The 22883-nt window shown below is 31.9% G+C and overlaps 1 protein-coding gene across 3 annotated transcripts in view; it reads right to left on the reverse strand.

Moving 5' to 3' along the window:
* LOC145688281 (uncharacterized) overlaps positions 1-22883 on the reverse strand; it is a 92431-nt gene that overhangs the window by 27361 nt on the left and 42187 nt on the right. For all 3 annotated transcript variants that reach the window (XM_081762284.1, XM_081762293.1, XM_081762279.1), the window contains 6 exons: positions 21075-21205; positions 12530-12716; positions 10385-10528; positions 8613-8759; positions 2151-2330; positions 1155-1373 (listed from right to left, as the gene is read on the reverse strand). In XM_081762284.1, the coding sequence (XP_081618410.1) occupies positions 1155-1373; positions 2151-2330; positions 8613-8759; positions 10385-10528; positions 12530-12716; positions 21075-21205 (1008 nt within the window). The remainder of the gene's footprint in view (positions 1-1154; positions 1374-2150; positions 2331-8612; positions 8760-10384; positions 10529-12529; positions 12717-21074; positions 21206-22883) is intronic.

Below are 22883 nucleotides of genomic sequence, written 5' to 3' on the forward strand. Positions count from 1 at the left end.
TATGTTTCAGGTCATTTTTGTTTATTCTTATTTACGAAATTACAGTTCTCGGTTACTTAGTATATAGCAAAGTATATGAATGATATGTTACGGCGTTCTACAATAAAGAACTCGCGTTCCTTTGTTAATTTAATGAAATTTAAAATTAGTTTCAAAGAGTTATATTGACTAATAGAATATATGAAATATACATTTGAAAATTAGAAAAAAGATCACTTAATTGTAATTCTGGAAAGAGCAGAAGATTGTCCAATATTTCGGATACATACAAGAGTATCCCTTTACGAGAGACATAGAGGCTTATTCTAATATGTGCAATGCAAAAGGTTCTTAACATACTTTTTCTACCAATATCGGTTGAACCCTTTAAATTTTTTGATGTATTTTTCGAAATGATGTCGGTTTAATGCATTAAATTTTCTGTGGTGGCAAAACACCATTATATTTTGCCCCATTAAATTCAAATGTATGCAAATGCACTTACAATAGATTTACTTGTTCTAAATAAAGATCAGAAAGGTATATCAAGATTATCACCAAGCAGAATTTTCTTATTTATCTGGAATAGAAAATAATTTGTTTAGAACAGGTAATATTTTATTCTTTCAGTTCCACTTAAATATCTATTATTCACTTCTCTGTCTCAAATTGTCTACACCGGTATTTATTGGTATTGAGGGGGGTATCATTATTTTAATGGTCTGGAGCAGCAACAATGTCAAGTATGGCCCTGATCAAACTTCTTCAAAATAATGCAAGGTATTCTCGCTATACCAGTCAGTAATCCACATGTCGAACGAGTTTTTAGTTCAAAAAAGGCTTTATAAACTGATCACAGAAATAGAAATTATGATGGCCTAAATTAATGAATAATAAGGTAGGCGTACTAATGTTTTGTGATATTCTAATGAAGTTTGGAACAATGTACATTTGGTTGGTAGTAATGATAGTGCTAATAGTTAGAAATAGCGGTTCAGGGGCGGCTTGTGAGGGAAATCACACTGGTAAAAATTAAAGTTTTTTCACTTGGAACTAAGAGAAGAAAAATTTAATTAGATGCCCTTTATGGATTAGAATGAAGTATATATATATAGCAACAAAATATATATAGCAACATATATATATAACAAAATATATATAGCAACAATACCTACCACATGAGTCAATATTTTATCCGCTAAGTCATTCATTTTAACAACACTATTCATAACACATTTCAAAATCTTCTTGTGTAAAATTACAGCATCATCCAATATTTTGTTTAATTCGTTCTGAATGTAATCATACTTCTGACTCCGTGGTAACGTATTGGATAAAGCGATAATTTCATTTAAAATATTCTGTTGTTCAATTTTACTAACGAAAGCTTTAACCTGCAATTAGAAACATTTACTGTGAAAAAAACATTATATCCATGTTTTCTCGAAAACTCAAACTAAACATTCAAACTTTTCTTGTAAAAGTTCGTACAATTGTGGAGGTACTGACAGGCAGTACAGTAGCTGCTTCGTTTTCTTGTGCTCGAATATTATCTTGGATACCATTTTCTTTATTTCAATAAAATAGAACGAATGAAAGGGCGTTCTTTTATGTGGTTACTTAAATATCTATTTTATACTAAATCTGAATATATATATATATATATATATATATATATATATATATATATATGTATGAATATATATGGTATATTTGGGGGTGGGGGGGGGCGAATTTTTTTGAGTTAAAATTTCTTACTTTCTTGGTATATTTCCTGTAGTTTTTGTTGGTTCAGGTTAGGTTATATTGTATTAAATTAGGTTAGGTTAACTTTGTATTGGTCCCCCAGTTCCAAAACTATCCTCAATAAATAAGTACTGTAGTATCCATCTTGTCACTAATAAACAGACATAGCAATTCATAATCATCACACGCTCTAGCTATCTCGCTTTCTAGCTATCTTTCAACTTAATCCTTACTGACCAATAGCCATGTTACCCATATTCACTAAACTTACTCTTCCAACAATACGTAAGAGAAATGTGTATTAAATTACTTGATGCTAGTTGTGAAAATCCTAAGATCTACTTAGCAGTTTTTTTTTTCTTTTTTTAATAATGAATTGAGCATATTGAGGTGGATAATCTTTAAATAAAAAGGGTTACACTTACCTCTTCCCCATACGAGTTATTTAATTGGCGATACGCAGACAAAAGATCTTGTGATAATATACTTATAAATTTATTGTCACCGACTTGTAGTTTACTTTTTGCTTTATCAACAGATGCTCGAAACATGTTTAATGGCTTGTGCATGGTATATTTATTAATGTAATCCTCTATTTTCCAGTACTGAAATTAACACAAAATTAAAAACTAAAAATAAAAATAAAAACATTTAAAATCTAAATTATACAAATAAAATATTTAACAAAGTTTAATAATGGATTACAATAATATTTTATTTATTGTTGGGATAGCTACAAGAATGATCCTTGTTAATTTGTGGTTGTTGACTGGTCGGACAAATTTGAATTGCTAAATGGCACAGAGATAGGTCAAGAATAAGAGCAAGATAGAAGTTTAGAGTCTACCAAGGCTACTAAGAAACTATGAAAACATAGTGTGAGAAAAGAAGACACAAAGTTCGTGGACATACAAGACAGAGATAGCTTAAGCGAAAATGATAAAGAATTTTGCTTTTGTCACTCGAGGAGATCACATTGGAATTATTCATGTAAGGATTACGACAGCAAATTGCATCAGATTCAGCAGGAGTCAATTCAGTTCGTGGTGCAGGAATTAAAAGAATGATACCAGATGTTGGAACGGCTGTTTGGTGAATTCTGTGAATTAGATGATAAGTTGGCTCGGCTTGAGAGAAGGTTGGCATAACTACAAGATTTGTTGTTGTTGATTTGTAGTTATTAATTAATCAGACAAGGTGTTCAATAATTCTGTGAGGTAATTGTCTGTAATATCTCCATAAAGTTGAATTGAAAATGGTAGGCCTAATATAGATCCTGAGTGGAAGTGATGTGAAGCATTGGCAATTGTGATTATAGGTGGATTTATTTAGTAATTGGTGAGTAGATGTCAGTGGATACCAGAGGTACAAAGTAAATAAAGAGTTTGATTCAATTTCGTTCAGCACATACAGTAGTGGCTCCAGATATCTATAAGAAGAAAGTCAGATCGGCAGTGGTGAATAAATTGACTAACTTCCTCCTCCAGGCTTTGGGGCGTCCAGTGATATTTCATTTTGAAGGTATTTTTAAATTATGATATGAAGCACATTACAAGAAAAATAACAATGAAATTACCATTGCATAATCATATATCCAGCGTATGTCTCACATTCAGAATTACTGAACTTAACTTTAAATACTTTACTAAGCACAAATAATTAGTTATTCAAGAAGTATAAAACTATTCATGTTATCAACGTTGCTCAACCTATTTCTTTCGCATGAATTTCTCAATTAGTTCTGTAAAAATAATTCTATTATATATTCATTAACTACATACTTATTAACAATATAATTTGAAAGGATTAAAAAACTAAGTAATGGCGAAAATTTAATTCGCTTCATTTCCCAATTTTCTTCTAAAATAGGAACATGATAATAGTTTCATTGTGCACCTAAATTCAAGTATGCATTCGATTTCGATTGTTTATAAAGCAAATGAATATCTCATTCGACCATTCATTTTCAGTACCATAGAATCTGAATCGCACGTACTCCTACTAGGAACTATCCCTCTTCTCTCATGACGAAGGTGCGTTTGCTAACATGTATATAAACGAGGAATCTCTAAAATATGTGTAGTCCCGCAAATCTAGTGGGAACTAAATTTACTGAAACCCCCATAAATTTTCTCCACCTTAAATCTCCCCTACATGACTCGACAATTGACTATTATTCACATGTTTTTCTGTCACTTCATATGCACGCTTTCACAGTAACATTTTAGAAATAAATCAATTTAAAATGTAGTTCAAGAATACATTAAATGTCTGAAAAAACCGTAAACAATTAAATTCCAAAATTGCAAGTTCAGTAAGAAAGTATTTAATTTTTTCTTTCATAACAATTTGTATACGACCGTCGCAAAGCATGCAAATCTGCTGCCGAGCTCCTCTGGTTCTCGACACAATGTGTGTCAGTTTTTTGTACGAGAAACAGAAAATCTCTCCCACCTTTGTCGTGTAGATCGCGCATCTGCACAGAGCTGAGACTTCGGCCCATGTTCTTTTCTCCCGCTTGCTGAAAGGAGGTAGGAAAGATAAGTTTTTAGACACAAAATCTGTGGTTACATTGTACGTACAGGCAAGCATTTAACTTGTAAGTACTCACGCCCTTTTTTGTGACACCAGTACTCGCGCGGGGGCTCAATAGACCCCCAAATTGATATTAGTCTTTTTACAATAAAAAATATTTTTTAAATAATTAAGACAATGTAGCATAACTCTAGACATGTTTTTGAAAGTATTTGCAGCAATTTTCTTTATACTCGTTTTGAGACATTTTTAAAAAATATTTTTTCATCAGAACTTGTGGCTAGCAACACAAAATTTACATGTTTTGGGGTCTGTGAACCCCTCGCGCAAGTAGCTAAGCGCTAAATGTCTCTTCTGTGAGGCTAACAAATGCTAGAAAGAGTCAAGCCGTCACACGTGACTAAAGAGTTCGTTACTTAAGTAGTCTATGTTGTAGTACAACAATCAAGGTTGCAGACTTCATATAAACTAACTAAAATTTTTGTTTGGTCATTCTTCATTCGTATACAGGAATAAACGTACATAATATTTAAAAAAAATATTTTTCTCTGTATTAATTGGGAAGACACGTGTCTTTGTGACTACATTATAGAGCATCTCGTAATTGGTCATATATAATATCGGCACAATGACTGGACTAAAGACTATAGCATTCATTTGGAGTATAACATCTATTTATAAAGTGTAATTGCGTATTTTGTTGCAGGAACTACGCATTGTGAGTAACTCTTTTCCATACCAATACAGGAGAAAGAGATATATAAGATTTCCTTACGTTGTTCTGATAAAATTTGCTACATTATTATATTACAGCTAAACAGAATGAAGACAAGCCTAATTTTAATGTAGCGCAAAGAATACATATTCAAACTCTAGTGTCTTTCTTATAGTGCCTTTCTTATAAAGAATTTTGCTCCACAACAGTAAAGTATTACCAATCTACTGTGATTACTGCGTTTTATAAGCTGTGCTGTAGAAAGATGGCGACTTTAGGAATAAATTATGTCATGAAGATATAGGACACAAGTAAAATTATTTTATTTAATATATCACTAAAAAAATCAGTAAACATGTGATGAACTTTCATTTGCCTCCATTTCAAGGTAATTAAAATAACTCGTTCTTCATGGTTGTCACCTATTATAATGAATTGTTGCCAGATTGTAGTGTTTACTAAGTACGTATGTACGTAAATTCATTAAAATTGGTCATGATACGTGTTGTAGTAAACATTTGTAATTTTTCTATTAAAGTAATGTTCCGCTCTTATTTTACTTAGAAAAGGATTGTTTTTATACCTATGTAACGATGATTCATGAATATTTATTTTTACTTTAGGATTTTGACTCACACAAAATTCGAAATTAGCAGATTCTGACAACTTAGAAATTGAGATATGAATATGACTAGGATTTATATATTCTTCAATTCTAATTTTTATGTTCTTTTCAGGTATTTCATATAACAGGGTGTCTATCGGTCACGAAAGACACAAAAGTCACGAAATAAGAAGACAATCATGAAAATAAAAAAAAGTCTCGAAATTTAGCTTTTGGGTCACTTTTTTTATCTGTACAAATATAAGTAGAGACTGGAAACTTTTGTTCTATAAAATATCAAAATTCACCGCCAAAAATGTCTATGATCGACTTTAGACACTACCAAATTGCATGCAAAGCACGCTTCTCTCGAATGCATGAAAAGTCGGCCTAATTCGCACCCAAATTCGGTCTTGAGATTGTCTTCCAGCTAGCATCATTGAGCAGTGGCGATGCAAATCGTATCACATCATCAAAGCCATCTACGCATCTAACCAGTTTATTCAATCAGGTTCTTCTCTATTCCCGTTGAAAATGTGTTCTATTAGGGATCGAAAACTCAAAGGTAAGGAAGAGTAATCGAGATGTTGCCTCTCTTGAAGAAATATGTCAATCAAGTGTCTTCAAAACCTCTGGACACACAAAATTTCCACGTTCTACAGAAGCTTTTAGCGGACGATCTGCCATAAGTGAAACTTTCATTCCTGTAATCAGTAGCATTAGAACTAGAACATTATGTGGCAAATTTTCAATCGGACAACCCTCTTTTACCATTCATGTTTGACTAACTGTATTCTGTGGTCCGCAGTGTTGGTAGTCACTTCTTGAAAAAGAGTCTAATATCTTCTGTTAAAAGAGCCAAGCAACTGATGGCTGCGGATGTGACAAACAGAGAATCTTCTGGATGTTAGATATTGGATTTCGTGCAACAGCAACATGCAAAGGAATACAAGAACTTGAAATTGGAATTCTTTCTTTCAGAAATGATTGCATAAATTTTCTAGTTTCTTTGTTTACATCATTAATCAGAAATCACTATTGCGCAAGGTTATGGTGAGAGGATCATCATGCCTTTCTCCGTATGTGATGGCAAATAGTCTTAGAGAATCTCGTGTTACAAGTGCTTTACAAAAACTGATTTTGAAAAGCCATGTAGCTTACGTTGAAACAGATGAAATTAAGTAAAGGTATCTATTGCTGTATGAAAAACGACATATTCAAGAAGTATGTAAGTCGTTTAATTGAATATAAGTAAAGTAATAGAATATAATTAATTCAATGTAATATAAGTACTTAATTCAATCTAAGTGAATGTTAGTATAAGTATTTATAATAAATATTCTCATGTTCATATAGCACTCTCAATAGTTGTACTTACTAGGCTTATATTTCTTTAAACAACAACATTTCGAACCTACTTATAGTTCGTCTTGAAAGATAAACGAGAAAAAGAACTGAAATTGGAATAAAAAGAAAAAGAGAAAGAAGAAAAAGAAAAGAAAAACCACCTGTTTCACATATAAGCGATTTCACAGACCTAAATTTCCCTGAAGATTTCATCTTCACACTCTTCTATAGTACCGCCATTTTATCAAAAGAAATTTATTTTAATGTGGAGTAAACTCTGCTTTCACTTTTACGTGAGAACACTGGAAAGACAAGGTTTGTACTATATTTGTTCAAGTGAGAACATTGCATAGGAGTGAGATTGATTATATGAATCAAATAATAATTATATTTTCATAATCGAGCATAGATCAACTCGATGCCGATATTAACTTAATATGGAACTAAGTGTCTGTTTCTGTGAATTATAAGTGCACTTTCCATCATTACTAGAAATAAAGCATCTGGTATTCATCTATTAGGCTCGAGCTTCTTAGATATGTCCGATGCAAACTACTACAATTCTGATTCCTTGTCTAGACTTTGTGCACCTCATTAGCCTTTCTCTTTCAAGCTTTGTTGAAACGTACTTTGAATTCACTATGTTCGCACGATATAGCATTAAATTACTTCCCTGAGTCAGAATGTTGATTGTGTCAGGAATTGTACTGACAGGAGAAAGTCCTTTTATTGAGTGCACATGGCTACGAAATTAAACTTGAAAAGGTTTCCTTTCCATTAAGGTATATTATTTTCTTGTGTTAATATTCATTAGAAAAATGTAGTGTTGTGCGTAAGTAAAGATAGTTTTTAATTTACGCTGTACTTATCTTTACGTAAGATTAAGCAATATTATAATTGACCAATTAGTTCAGAAAATACCAGCAATATAAATTGTTTCAGGGTGTTCTGTAATTCCCTTGGATATATTACTGCACCAATAATATATGAAACAAAGATATTAAGAGAATAACAAGATGCATAGTATTGTAATTATAATTCATAAATTACGGGCAAAATAAATATTCTTCCATTATTTTGTATATTTTCAATTCACAAGATCACTTCCCAGTTTAAGCAGCTAAGAATAGTTATATGCTTATACTCTCTGACAATGATTTAGGAAATTGGTGCAATATGCTATCAATTTTGAACATCAAATAATGTCTGGAAACAATTTGTAAAGTCTGTTAATAGCTGAGGAGAATCAAATCACTATTCAAAGGCAAATTGGGAAACTATGGACCTATATAATGTTCTTCTTTCAAAGTTATAGAAAAGAAAATTGAACAAGTTTCTATTTCACCCAATATCTTCCCAAGAACAGTAGACATCGCCAGTAATACAAAAAGAAAAGAAATGTAGGCTAAATGTATAAAAATAACAGAGCTAAAAACTAAAAATAAATTCCAACTTGACTATATTAATTTACTGTTATGAAACTTTCTTTTTTTCTTTTTTTCCTTTTTAATGAGCAGCGCACTGATAGAAATAATAGTTGAATGAAGTTAATCGAATAATTCTTACAAAGGTTTAATGACCATTACGAAGTTTATTTTTTAGTCAGTTATTAATAATTTAAGTATTGAATGTATAACTGATTATGACTTCAAGACATATTTTCAAATAGCAGTAGTTCATACTTACATTACTAACGTTTAAAACAGTATAAAGGGTCTTATTATTGGCACAATCCTTTAATACATCAGACATTTTAACGCTTTTGAAGCCTTCAGCATAGTTCTCAATATGCTTCTCAATGTACTGATCCAAGAATGTCTTATTTCCCCAGACCTGTAAAATTTACAATAGATATTAATTTTGAAATTCTTGTTTTAGATTCCAAACTTTTAGGCAAATTGTGAATTACTCGATTCTTTTCTACAGATACCATCTTTATACAGGCACTTCTATTATGGGCGGGTGAACAGAATTCCGTGCTACATTGATATTCAAAGCCAGTGACGGCTCTTGAGCGAAGTCACATCAGTAAAAAATTAAACTTTTATCGCTATAAGGTAAAGGAAGAAAACTTACCTAATGATCTAACTGTTGTGTACAAGAATTAAGAAGTAAGCGATAAAAATTAGCTTGTAGCGATAAAAAATTATTTATTTATTTTTTACCGATGTGACTTCCCTTAAGAGCCATTACTGTTCAAAGCTAGGTCAAAAATTGAAGGGAAATATGACTCTATAGAAGCTGAACGGGAGCACAGTCTTTGAAATCATAACTTTTGCTATTTATTTATTTTACATTATTTATTTACTTATTTATTGTATTGCAAATAGATCTATCATTTATTATCTAGATCAAACCGATATCCGGGTAACCTCTAGATAAAATGTGAATCCTTTTTTTTTTCTTTCTTTTTGGATACTTTTCTCAGAAGCTATTAGATGCTTCTAGGCTATTAAATTTTTCTTCCATATTTACTTTGCTTTTCTCCTTTAAGATATTTCTGTTTTAAGAACAAAATATTGAGTTTGCTATTGAAGTAATCTGTGTAGTACTGCTCTTTGTCATAATTTATGATTGTGTTTCGTTTGCATGTGGTAGCATATCAAGTTTAATCTTTTCATTGTTAAATAATTCAGCTGCTATAAACAAAATATTCTAACAGTTGTTTGTGACGTTATGCAGACATAAGCTGCAAATTATTAACTTATAACACTAATTAATGTTTCAACAAAGACTTTTCAAAACTACAAGAAAGGAGCAAAGATAGTTAACTAACTATAATGATTGAGCTAAAAAATATTCTCCCAATGTGATATTTTAGCAATTCTCCAATTATTTTTATTTTAAAAAATATTGTTTGTATTCTTCTTTTTTCTTTCTTAAATTTTATTTATTCCATCATCTGTGTACACGAAGTTTCCCAAACTAAACGAAGACAATAGAGTGGTAACGATGCGGAAAAGTTTTTGATAAAATTTTTAAATAATTCAATTGAATATGATTATCCAATTGCTATTTGATTACATTTGTGACTTCATATTTACTGAAAATATAAAAAAGTATATTAGTTTGCCAATACACTATTGTTCATTTAAGTTTTGTTATCTAGTTTTGTATAGAACAGGTCTTTTGTTATACGTATTGAATTACTGATCAAAATACAATATTCACACATTCTTGAAAGAAAACCAAGAACCAATATGGTGGCAAAATGTATTCGATTTCCGGAAGCAGAACTTTCTTGCGATTAGAATAACTAAACTATAAAATAAAGGTAGGCTATTTTAAATGTTACCATTTAATAATTTTGAATATCAAAATACAGCAACAACCTTAAACATTTTATTCAAAAACTAGATAGATTAGCTAAAGATTAGGGCTAGAAATACAAATATACTAATAAATAAATGGTAACTATAATGCTCAAGTGATCTCTTTCTCAATTTCCTAATTTTTACCTGAGGGTCATCCATATACTTCGTAAGTATAGTACCATATTTCACTGGTGCAATTAACATAGATAGGATTACGGCAGATATGTAGAATAAACCTGCCAGCAACAAGCTAAGCCACAGGAATGTTAAACCACACCACATTCCAAACTAGAAAAGCGATTTAAGACAACAATTTTAATAAGTTGTCGTAATATAAAACTATTGTATAACTTATATATGGTTTAAAAATTGTACAAGAATGCAAGGAAAAAAGCATCATGATTTATAATTTACTATTAATTCCTTTTGGACTCGTTAGTCACCGAATTTCCAAATGTTAACTGCATTTACAGGGTTCCTACTGGTCTGGAGAAGTTATTTCCCTGACTTCTCCCTGACTTTCCCTGACCTTTGGCAGAAATTCTCTGACTTTCATGACAGGTGTCGGGTGACGTTGACATATAAATAAGGAATAAATAACGGTGAATATTTATATATGAGAACATAAATTCTATAGAGATAAATAGTAATCAATTGCTCATACTTACATTTCACTTACCTTCCATAAAAATCTGAGCAACGTCTCATACTGTGATTATTAAGATGAAATTGGTGTACAATTAATGTGGGAAAAAATATATTTTATAAAATTTCTCAGATCTTCCCTGATTTCCAGTCTTTTCCCTGAGCTTCCCTGACCTGCACCATTTTCCCTGAGTTTTCCGTGACTTTCCTGACTAGTAGGAACCCTAATTTATCAAGGTTCTTTGTTTATAAGAAGAAAATCTTAATAAACACCTTATTATCTACACCAGTAAACGAAATCTCGTGAGCATCGATGTTGCCAAGTGTAATTGGAAAACTCATATGTTGGTTAGTGCAGGAAAAATGCTATTAATGGTCTTTGTTCGTGAAATAATCGATCATAATATGCCAAGGCGTTGTTTGTCTCTAAATTAAGCGACAGATACTTTTTTAATGTAAGAACATTCATACCTACTTCTTTCTAAATATGTTTTTGGCTTAACGCAGTATTCACTGTACTGATAATAGAATTCCGTTATAAACAAATGGTTTGATAATTTAGATATTGCGTTTCCACGATTTTTAGTACTTCTAACACCCTTTTTGGTAAATTTTAGTATTTCTTTTTGACTTGCTGTGTTTATTTCGACATCCAATACTACTCTCTTATATTCCCGCTGCTACTTCCTTTTAGTAAGGTATTTTTTAAAGCAAGACGCAATTTTTCTATACTAATGGGAAGAACTTCTACTGGGCAAAGTTAATGCTTGCAAACTTATTTCTTTCTTATTTTCTGATTACAGTTGAAATTATGGAATATCAATGAATTTGTCTATCATTTTTTGCTTTGTTATTAATATGTAATTGTTTTTGAGCAACAGCAACCATTTCTTTAATATGGATTAATTGTTTATTCATCTATTTTTCTTGCTCAATCTATAATGAGACTTATTTATTTCTTTCAAATCTTAGTCCATAGAAATTTAGGTAATATATTGCTTATATACAAAATGCCTACAGATATCTTTTCTAAAAATATTAAATCTAAAATCTGAATTCCTTTCCTAAAAATGGTTACATTTAAAGAAGAAAAAAAAGGAATGTACCATTATTATTTTTTTTCAAGAGTAAATTTTATTGGTTGATTAATATTATTTAATTTTTTAAAGCAGAAAAAGTGATTGTTGTTTATTTTGATATATCAACACACTACTGTCTATGTATCTACAGCATCTCGTACATTTTAACTGATAGTTTTCAACATCTCTAATGCAAAATAGTAATAATAATATTCACTAAGAGAGTCAGGGGAGTATACAATTATGTTATCTATATGCTTTACCTGTGAACAAAAACTTATTATACCTTGGAAAATCCATAAATTTGAAGATAAGAAAACTATTTTGCTGAGGGAGTTTGGGCACGTGAGTTTTGGTAAAACATCTGGTACTATATCTTCTCTATTATATCTACTCTATTAACTCTATCAACTCTACCTAGGTATATCTACTTTCATCAACTATTATATCTTCTCGAATTTTCTCTAATATAATAGTTAAAACGTAGTGCTTACATTTTATATATGGACATTCTTACAATATAATTAAGCATGATATGACAATCGGACTCGAAGGAGATACTTACACGGAGAATTTTAGCAGCTATGCTATTCTTGAATACAATCCTTTTAGTTTCTTCAACATGGTACAATTGTCTGATTTCATGCATCCCAGCAGTAATCCCTATTATAATTATTCCAAGCACTATAAAAGCGTGACACGTAGGAAGCAAAATGAGAACCCTTCGTCCATTAAATACCACGGAATCATTGCTGAAAAATATTTTTGTGTACATTTAGAGTATGCAGTTCTTTATAAGTAAATCCAGATAACTTTTATGTATTGATGTAACAAACGAAGTGACTATTGTAAAATACGTGATTTAATCAGCATATCTAGATTTTTTAAATTATAGATCTTTTAATAGAAAAGTAAACTTGAACCAAAATTCAGAAAATCTCCAAGCTTGTGGTGATCAGCTTAATTTTAGAAACTACAGTAATCCAGATGTGTAGCAGCTTCAATAAAACGCAGAAAGTAGCACTATACTTGTGACATCTATCAAATCGCCAAAAGATCAATTTCACTGAAAATACAAGATTAAAAATAAATTCAATCTACACACAAATTTTCTTGTTCAGATTCTCTCAATATATGTATGTTTAAAAGTAAATTAATTCTTGTAACATATATCAAAGGAATGAAAAAGAACAAAATTAAGTACAATAATAAATGAAAGTTCCTTCCAACATTATGTGGACAATGGCAGACTACATTTACAAGAGAAAATATATCCTAAATTATTTGCAGATTGGAAATATACTATGGTATACCTACCTTAAGTTACTCGTGACGTTAAGATTGGCGATGTTAAGATGGTCTCGTGACATTAAGAAATTAGATGGTTACTAAGTTCAAAAATATATTTCTTAATAATTGAAAGTAAAAGTTTACCTTATCTAGAACAGTGGTGCCCACCCCCCCTTATGTCCATGACGCACCCCCTCTTAATTGTCTATCCATAGGTGTTCTTCCATGAAAAAAAACTTTTCGATTAATTTTTATACCACCTCAAACATATTTATATAGATTTTTAACCCCCCCCCCTAAAATTTCAATGACGCAGTTTGCGTCATAGTCCCCCCTTGTGAGCACCCCTGTCTAGAAGGCAGTTTGGTGTTATGTATCGTTGTGAATGATTATTTTCTTATATAGAACAGAAATATTTACTTATTTAAAATTTAGCTTTGAATATTATTTTTTGACAAAAGAGTATGATTTGCCTAGTTATATGGTGATTAAGTTAGCTGACATTAAAGAAGGGTTTATGAAATTTTTAAATACAGAGAAAAACACTAAATCAATGTTCATCAAGTATGCGTTCGTTCTTGCTACCACCACTTGCTCGCTGCTCGGAACAAACGTGTAAGTAAGGGCAGAGAATCCAGCTGCCAAGAGAATCTAAAAAAGCAAGTGTTGCTGACTAACCAGCAAGTGATGTGTCAAAAAAGATTGTAACAAATATTTTGTATGCCTTCATGTTTTCCCAAGAGTAAGTTTATGAGTAAAATAATTGTCCGCTACTTTCTCATTCTCAGAAGCTGTAACATGTTTAGTCGAGTTGTCTGAGGTGATGACTGGCGAGTGTAACATGAAGCCGCGAGTTCGAGTTTTGTTTGCTATGAACGGGATGTTTGTATAACATTATATTATATTGACTACTATTGTTGTGATTTTTTTTCCATATAATTATATGGCTAACATGCACAACTTTGGCAAAGGACACTAGAGTTCAACTACATGTGGTTCATGTGGTTCAGATTCCATATTAAGCTGAAGGTTGTTTTCTCATGTAACCTTGCTGCTGAAAGGGACGTTTAACTTTAAACGAATAACAAATCCATTTACCCTCAAAGTATGCCCTTTTGAGATTATTTTTTTTAAAAAGTTCAATGTCTTTTTCTTTTTTAGCAGCAAATGAACATGAGACGGGACTTACTCATATAGTATTGATTAGTACTCGAATGTAACTGGAATCGAGCCCATGACCACATATGTAGCCACTTAACCACGAGGAAGTTCATGTGATCTTAGGTACACCGAAGAAATAAATAGGTATTATAACTGCCGTTCAAAGGAAAAAGATCTTATCTACAAGCTTGGTCGAAATTCAGTTATTAGCAGCAGGTAAATCATATTTCCATGATACAGAAAGCTGTATCAATAATATTCTCTACGATATCATATCTCACTTATAAGTTTGTTGCTTTTAGCTAAAGAGAAAAATTTGATTTTCTCACAACCAGTTTTTTTTTTTTTTTTTAAGCAGATACAGCCTTTGGATTTGGATGGCAGATAAATGACATTAATTCTAAATAAACATTTTTGTCCCATAGATAAGTTGGAAAGAATAGCGATAAAGTCTCACCCAAGTTATTAGGAAGCAATAACACCTCGTTCTCTCGCATCCTAATTCTACGTAGGCTACTTAGATTGCTACATTGTTACAACGTAATTTTTACATGTAACTTATATCCGATACAACGTTTCTTATATATACCGAAAAGGTATATTTTAGTGTTCGTTACATGGCGAGCCATTAAGAAGATTGGAAGGTAACTTCAACGTTCAACGTACTAGTAGTAGAAATATATATCTCGTTGTGTCTGTTTTTTGTTTGTGAAAAATAAAGCAAACACACTTGCAGAGGAAAGATAGTAATCCTTTCTTATAGAATTCAATATTGAGTTTTATTTTCAATATACCAGTTTGCAATTCCAGTGCAACTAGATCTTTTATCTTTATTTTTTGATTTTCCTTCTACATCTGTTAAAAATTAAGAAAGAAAAACTTGTTTCCACCTTCAATGATAAGGAACTTGTTTTTGACAAAGACAAGACTAGTTTTCACATCAAAACTGTGATAACTAACTAAATGGAACAAGTGTTTGCTACTTGAGTTCTTGTATTTGACAACAATCAACCAATTCATGCTGAAATTCGTTTGATCATTTGCTTTAACACTATCTATGTGACTTTAAACTAATGCGACCTAAACATGATTTATGAACGTAGTATTCAAATAGATCAGCTTTGGTAAATTTAAGTACCATCATAATGAAGTTTGTTTCCAATAAGAAATATTTATGTTAAACTAGCAGCGTTCACCCCGCTTCGCTGGGGTCACCCCGGAACGCAATAAACTTTGTTACTTAGATAATTTTTACTTTTTCGCTTTCAAGTGATATGATAAAAACCATAGAAGATTGCAGTAAATGTTAACATTATAGCGCCTGTCATTTATGTTAACCCGCCGAGTGACACGGTCATGTGGGTTGCATATAAATACGTTTATTTTTATACCTATGATGAGCTAAGAAAGGATTTGTACGTTATGGACCCTTGAATGGTCAATTATCTCAAGACACTGGTAATTGAAAATTAAAGTGATATGATAAAAACCATCTAGGGTCCAAATCCTAATAACCCCCCAAAAATGAAAGAAATTGGTTCAGCCGTATTAGCGTGATGAGCTAACAAAGGATTTGTGCGTTCTCTTTTATATATATAGACTAGCAGCGTTCACCCCGCTTCGCTGCGGTCACCCCGGAACGCAATAAACTTTGTTACTTAGATAATTTTTACTTTTTCGCTTTCAAGTGATATGATAAAAACCATAGAAGATTGCAGTAAATGTTAACATTATATCGCCTGTCATTTATGTTAACCCGCCCCGCTTCGCTGCGGTCACCCCGGAACGCAATAAACTTTGTTACTTAGATAATTTTTACTTTTTCGCTTTCAAATTGCAGTAAATGTTAAAATTATAGCGCCTGTCATTTATGTTAACCCGCCGAGTCACATGGTCATGCGGGTTGCATATAAATACGTTTATTTTTACCTATGATGAACTAATAACAAAGGATTTGTACGTATGGACACTTGAATGGTCAATTATCTCAAGACACTGGTAATTAAAAATTAAAGTGATATGATAAAAACCATCTAGGGTCCAAATCCTAACAACCCCCCAAAAATGAAAGAAATTGGTTCAGCCGTATTAGCGTGATGAGTTCACAAAGGATTTGTGCGTTCTCTTTTATATATATAGATAATATAGTTATGCAGTGGCGAAGGGTGGTAAGAGGCCCTGAGGCCCGGCCTACCCATTTGCTTTCAGAGATTATAATTTATAATTAATTCATTTTCCTTGCACAGAATGCATGATATTTTCTAATTTGAAAAAAAAATGTTCGATAAAGAAATCGTGGTTGGCACCACTGCTGGGAGGCTCACCAAGCAGTGTCTCAGGCGGCAGTAGAACTACCGCCCAGCTACTCAGAAAATCCCGCGAGAGAACGTGTTGGAAATGACGTTTTCTTCACCAGCGTATAACCTGCGAAAGAGACCGGCCTCAGTGCTTATCGACTTTCGTTTCTACCTACTAGTTTCTCTCGAGACCTTCGATTTCGATTCGATATACCAAACAAATAAAGAGCAAGTTAACGTGGGCTCCATTCCGTTCCAACTTTGCTTAATTTTGCGGACTCTAACGCAACGCAAAAACTGGAACAACAAATTCTAAAGGCTCTACGCCTATTATCGCAAACTATGCCCCTTTATTCCGTTGCGTTGGCGCAAACCTGTACGAAATCAGACTAGTTGAGTTCATTAGAAAGTGTGTGTGTTTTTGAGATATTGTGATTTTTTCCTTACACTTGCAAAAGTGAATGAGAGAAAATGTCAGTAAGTGGAGAATATGAATATACGTAATATAATTCGTATTAAAGAACCTTCTATGTCAGTGGTCTTTTGAAAATTAATGTGTTATTAAGGAACGAAGACTACAGCCTGTGTTGAAAATAGAACAAACAGAGGGCAAGAGATTTCTGCGTGCATTGGTACATATATATATTTGTAGTTGTTGGAACAAAGAGCAGCAAATAAAAATATTTAAGTCTGATTGTTTTTAAAGGGGAATTAAGTGACACAAAATATCTAGATTGAATGCTTGTCATGTGTTTTGAACAATATAATTAAAGACAAAATTTTACAAGCAGAGTTTGTTTCAGTACATATAGACTAAACAACATACGGTATGTTTCTTGTGAAGTGCAGATAATGTGATAGTCCATCTTCCCCACCCGATCACGCCAATTAAAACAATTAAATTGAATTATGGCGAATTAAGATCATCTATGAGTCACATACGTCAATTTCATTATGAAAATTGAGTTCGGGATCGAATAAGTGCTGGCGATGAACTACAATTGCATTAAATTTATGTGAATTCGTCTTCTTGTATTTCTGTAGTAAAATATTTATGTCTAATCTGTTTCTCATTATTATTATTATTATTATTATTATTATTATTATTATTATTATTATTATTATTATTATTAGTAGTAGTAGTAGTAGTAGTAGTAGTAGTAGTAGAACATTGGGCCTACCCTCTTGAAAATATCACCCTTCGCCACTGTAGTTATGACAGATTTACCGCCTTTGAAACTTGCCGTGTCGTGCAAATGCACGTGTTACACATATGGTAGAGCCGGCCCTAACTACAATTATCTTAGTTATAAAATCAAAACATATCAACACTAATGCAAATTCTTAAGTCAAGCTTGTAGTTGTCCTAGTTGCGATCCTTGTGTGCCTCGCGGCAATAGATGTCACTAGCGTGAAATGAAATTTGAAGATTTGAAACTATTTTGACAATTTAACACTTTAACCTGGCATAAGGAGAACACGCGTCAAGCCTGAATCCCTAAAAATAAACCCACAAAACACTGATCCCTTCTATAGTCGACGCAATATATCAATACCTCGTGAATTAGTAGGGAAAGACTGATGATTCTTTCTACCAAAAGAAACCAAAGAACAAAGGAAAGGGTCCCCCAAAGGATGTTCTTTAAAACTGGAAAGCTTTACCAAAGTTTTATGAACATCAACAATCTTAACTTTTTTGGAAAAGAGAAAAATCTGGACGCGAACATGCAGAAACTGAGGGAAGCCCACGATTTCCTAGATAACTTCTAGGGAAATAAGATGTACACAGGTGGAAATTCTTTGAGAATCACTATGTTGACTTGAAGAACAACAATCCTAATTTTCCAATTCTCATCAGGGAGAGCAGCGGAATTCAAACAAAGATGTTTGCCAGATCTGAGTGAGACGAAGAGGGCAGCGTAGTTTTGAAAAATTTGTAACCTGAAAAAATTAGCCATTGTCTTTGTCAGGTTTCTAGCTTTTGTGTTTTCAGCTGTTGTGTTGTATAGTTTCTCCATTTAGAAAAATCCATAATATATTTTATAACTTATATCACAAATCACAGCACTTGTGCTTATGTAAATTTTGTTAGAAAATCCATACGCTTTCAAAACTATTTTGTTGAATGATTACAGAAAATATTACAAATTGTTCGTTACTTGTTATAAATGTCAAATATATCATGTAGAACTTTGTTCATAGCTCAAAATAAAAACTAATTAAATTTTAACTACAATTTAAAAACTGTATTGTTACAATTTAATTACCAGTACTTCAAAATAGGACAAGATGTATAACCGTATTTAGATTTCAATATTATTTATGTATTTCTATAGTAGTATATTGTGATGATTTATTTGCAATTTAAACTGAATTGATTTAATTTAATTAATTTAAAATGGATAGTGATGAAACTGAACATGAACATGCTTTGGTGTTTATTATCAAGACAAAGTCTGTAGCCATATTTAGATTTGAGCATTAATATTTGTATAACCGCAAATTAATTGGTGAGCAAACTGAGAAAGGGTTAAATGTCAACAATTAAAAATTTTAATTAAGCACGATTTTAACCTATCATGTAGAGCAAGATTTGAGTAAATAATGAATAACAAAGCACGTTCAAGTTCAGCATAATTACTATCCATTTTCAAATAAAGACATGTGGGTAGACTAGCAGCAAACTAGCGGAGCAGCCATTATTATTTATTAGGAATTAGCGTTATTCAAGACTGAGATGTATTTGTATTATATGTAGGTTTAGATACAATCTATACCACCTTGCTCAGGCGTTGATGGTGGAAAGAAAAACAACAAAATTGTGGTTGGTCAGACGACGTGCGAAGTGTGGTGGATTAAAAAAAAAAAAAAAAAAAAACTTGCTTTAATCTGCTATCAGCTTATCTCTAATGAATTATAATCACACCTATTCCAGATGTATGGCATACTTCTAAAAAATATCCAAAAGCATTATATACCACTACACGCTCTATCATTTTCCCTCTCATTCTTCCTACGGGTTCATATACTATTACAGCTTTGACTGTAAAGGGCGCATACTGGAGCTGACCACTGATCCTTCCCTCTCTCTCGTAGAATTTTTAAGTCCGCTTAAATTACATTGGAGATGGCAATACTGCTGCACCGTGTTTTAGTAGCGCTGGTGAAGTTCGGTTTTGAGAAGGAATTGCTTCTCTTAATTAACACTTTGCCCGCTGAGATAGAGCCTGCACTAAATATATAAACTAAACTATCTTATTATATATATATATATATATATATATATATATATATATATATATATATATTTAAACTAACATATGTTCTTAGTTTGCAATAATTAATAATTGCATCCAGAAAGTAACTTTCCCAAGGGCCTTGAACACAAACAAAACACAATTGAATGAAAACATTTATTATACCTGATACAGGATGTATTTAGCTATAGTTTAACATATTCATGACTCGATTTCAGACATTTGTCATACCGTGGAACCAATTTGTCTATACCTGTGTCATAGAACTAGGCCGCCCGAGGTTGGAACCACTGCTTGACAACCTCCTCCGCCACTCCGTCATTGTGAAAATACTGATGCTGACTTGACAGGAATCTTTTGAGGTGTAAGAACAGATGGTAATCGCTCGGAGCGAGTTCCGGGCTTTACGGTGGATGATATGTACGGAGCGATTCTTGAACAGGCGCTCCGTGACAATGGTGTGCAATAAGGAGCGAGAAATCTGCGGGAACTGACTACTGAGTTCCGTTATTGTGAAGCGACGATTCTGTATGATGCATTCCCGAACAAGTTCCACAAGGTCATCTGTGATGACTGTTGGCCTCCCACTGCGCTCCTCATTATGCACATTTTGGCATTCCGCTGCAAATTGTCTACACCAGCAACGTATCATCTGCTTGCTCATGGCGTTAAATCCATAGACCTGGCACAGCTGAAGATGGCTTTCAATCGGCGCTATGTACAGTGCTTCCTAAAACTTTATCATTGCTCGCACTTCACACGCGGAGGGAGCGGAATAGGGACTTCCATCTTTATCCACTGCCATGAAACTACTAAGAGCACTAGGGAAGTTCCGCTAGCGCATGCACCATGCTAAGACCTTATCCTCTTAGTGCATGCAGTCGCTTCGCGCAACATACGGTTTCCTAGCATAGGACACGTAGGAAAGTTACTTTCTGGAGCGCCTCGTACATTAAAATTAAATTAACTCGAAACTGATATTGTTCTTATTTTTCGCGTTCTATCAAAAAAAAAAAAAAAAAAAAAACTGACAAATACGAATTAATATACGTTTAATTACATTTTACTGATAACAATGACAATAAAAATTTATTTGAATACTCACCTTCTTATTTCCAATATGGATGAAGATTGGTCAAAAGTAAGACTAGTTCTGTTAACTTCGTCAAACGAGAGGTTTGTGTACATGTAATCTAACATATTGCTCAAGTTCAACACTGTTTTATCACTCCAGTTCTGCGTGGAAATGATATAAAGATGAATAATTGAATAATTGAATAATAATAATAATAATAATAATAATAATAATAATAATAATAATAATAATAATAATAATAATAATGGTTTCATTGTTCCTAAGTATTATTATTATTATTATTATTATTATTATTATTATTATTATTATTATTATTATTATTATTATTATTATGCAGCAAACACCATACACAGCCGGGCACAGTAGGTACATGACATATGCAAGCAAATCCATATAGCAATGTGACAGAATATCTGACAACGGGCAAATTATACTTATAATACATAAGCTATATATGCAGTCAAAATCATAAAAATCAACATACAAAGAAACTAAGAAATGATTACATTCTGTGATAAAATACGATATATCATAAATAAAAACTCATATTAATAGAGATAAAATAAGATCATGCAGTATCCGAGGTCATGTAAGAAAACAGAAGAAAAAAAAGAGGAGAGATGGTTAAAATTCAAAATTAACAACCCCTACAAAGGAAAAGAAAAAATCTCTCAAATTGCACCACGGTAAACTAAATAGATAACTTTAAGATTCTTTAATAACCGAATAAATTTTTAACGAATTTTAATAAATTTAGTTTGGAAAATATCTAGAATAGAATAAAATTTATTTGCAGTATCAATGGTTTCATAAATAGATGATTTCAGAGGATAAGCTTTAGAGGCAAAAGAAATAAAATATCTAATGTTACGGTAAGAAGTTCTTACGGAAACAAAACCACCAATAAAGAAACCTTCATGAGGAATATTATGAAAAAAAAATCAAGATCAAAAATATGTAGCCTATCGACTAAAGACAAAAGATGTAGTTCTTTCGATATACTAGACAAACTTATATCTTTGAAATCTCTAAACTTCTATCGGAACCAAGCTAGGAAGTTATTCTGAATAGATTGAATGGTATTTACAAAATATTTGGTTTCATTGTTCCTAATCACCGTACCATATTCCAAATGAGAATGCACATTACACATGTAGAGAATTTTGTAAGTATTAATATTTGAAAAATTGCGGAAAAGCCATTTTAACATTGCTAAATTTTTTCTGGTTCTTAAATGTGATTACCTGTAAATGTTTTAGCATAATTTGGTATCTAATATTATTCCTAGAACTTTAACGTAAGTTCCAAATTCAATTTCCTGATTACTTATTATATATTTATAAAACAAAAGATTAGTTTTCCTGGAAAAAGTTATTTCTTGTGTTTTGACAATATTCAAAGATAGGAAATTATTTTCTGACTATTTAGCTAATATGTCAATGTTTTTTCTTGCAACATAACTTGATCTTGAACAGTTGAAGCAAGTTATTCATTATTAAAGATCAAATTTCATGAAAGCATTAATGTCATCAACATATATCAAATATTTAAGGTTAGTTTATTAAGTAAATCATTTATATAAAGTAAAAACAGCAAGGGATCTAGGTTAGAACCCTAAGGTACTCCGGATATAATGTTAGAAACAGAGAAGTGTAACCATTATACCTAACTCTAAATTTCCTGTTACTTAAATATGAATCTAGCTATTTTATTGTATGATTTGACAATTTACAATGTTCAATTGGCAATGTACATCTTACTTATTAATAAGTGATGAGGCGGTTTATCAACCGCTTTCATCAAAATCAAAGAGAGTAA

The sequence above is a fragment of the Thermobia domestica genome, chromosome 1 (assembly GCF_964235325.1).
Source record: "Thermobia domestica chromosome 1, izTheDome1.hap1.1, whole genome shotgun sequence".
Lineage (NCBI taxonomy): Eukaryota > Metazoa > Arthropoda > Insecta > Zygentoma > Lepismatidae > Thermobia > Thermobia domestica.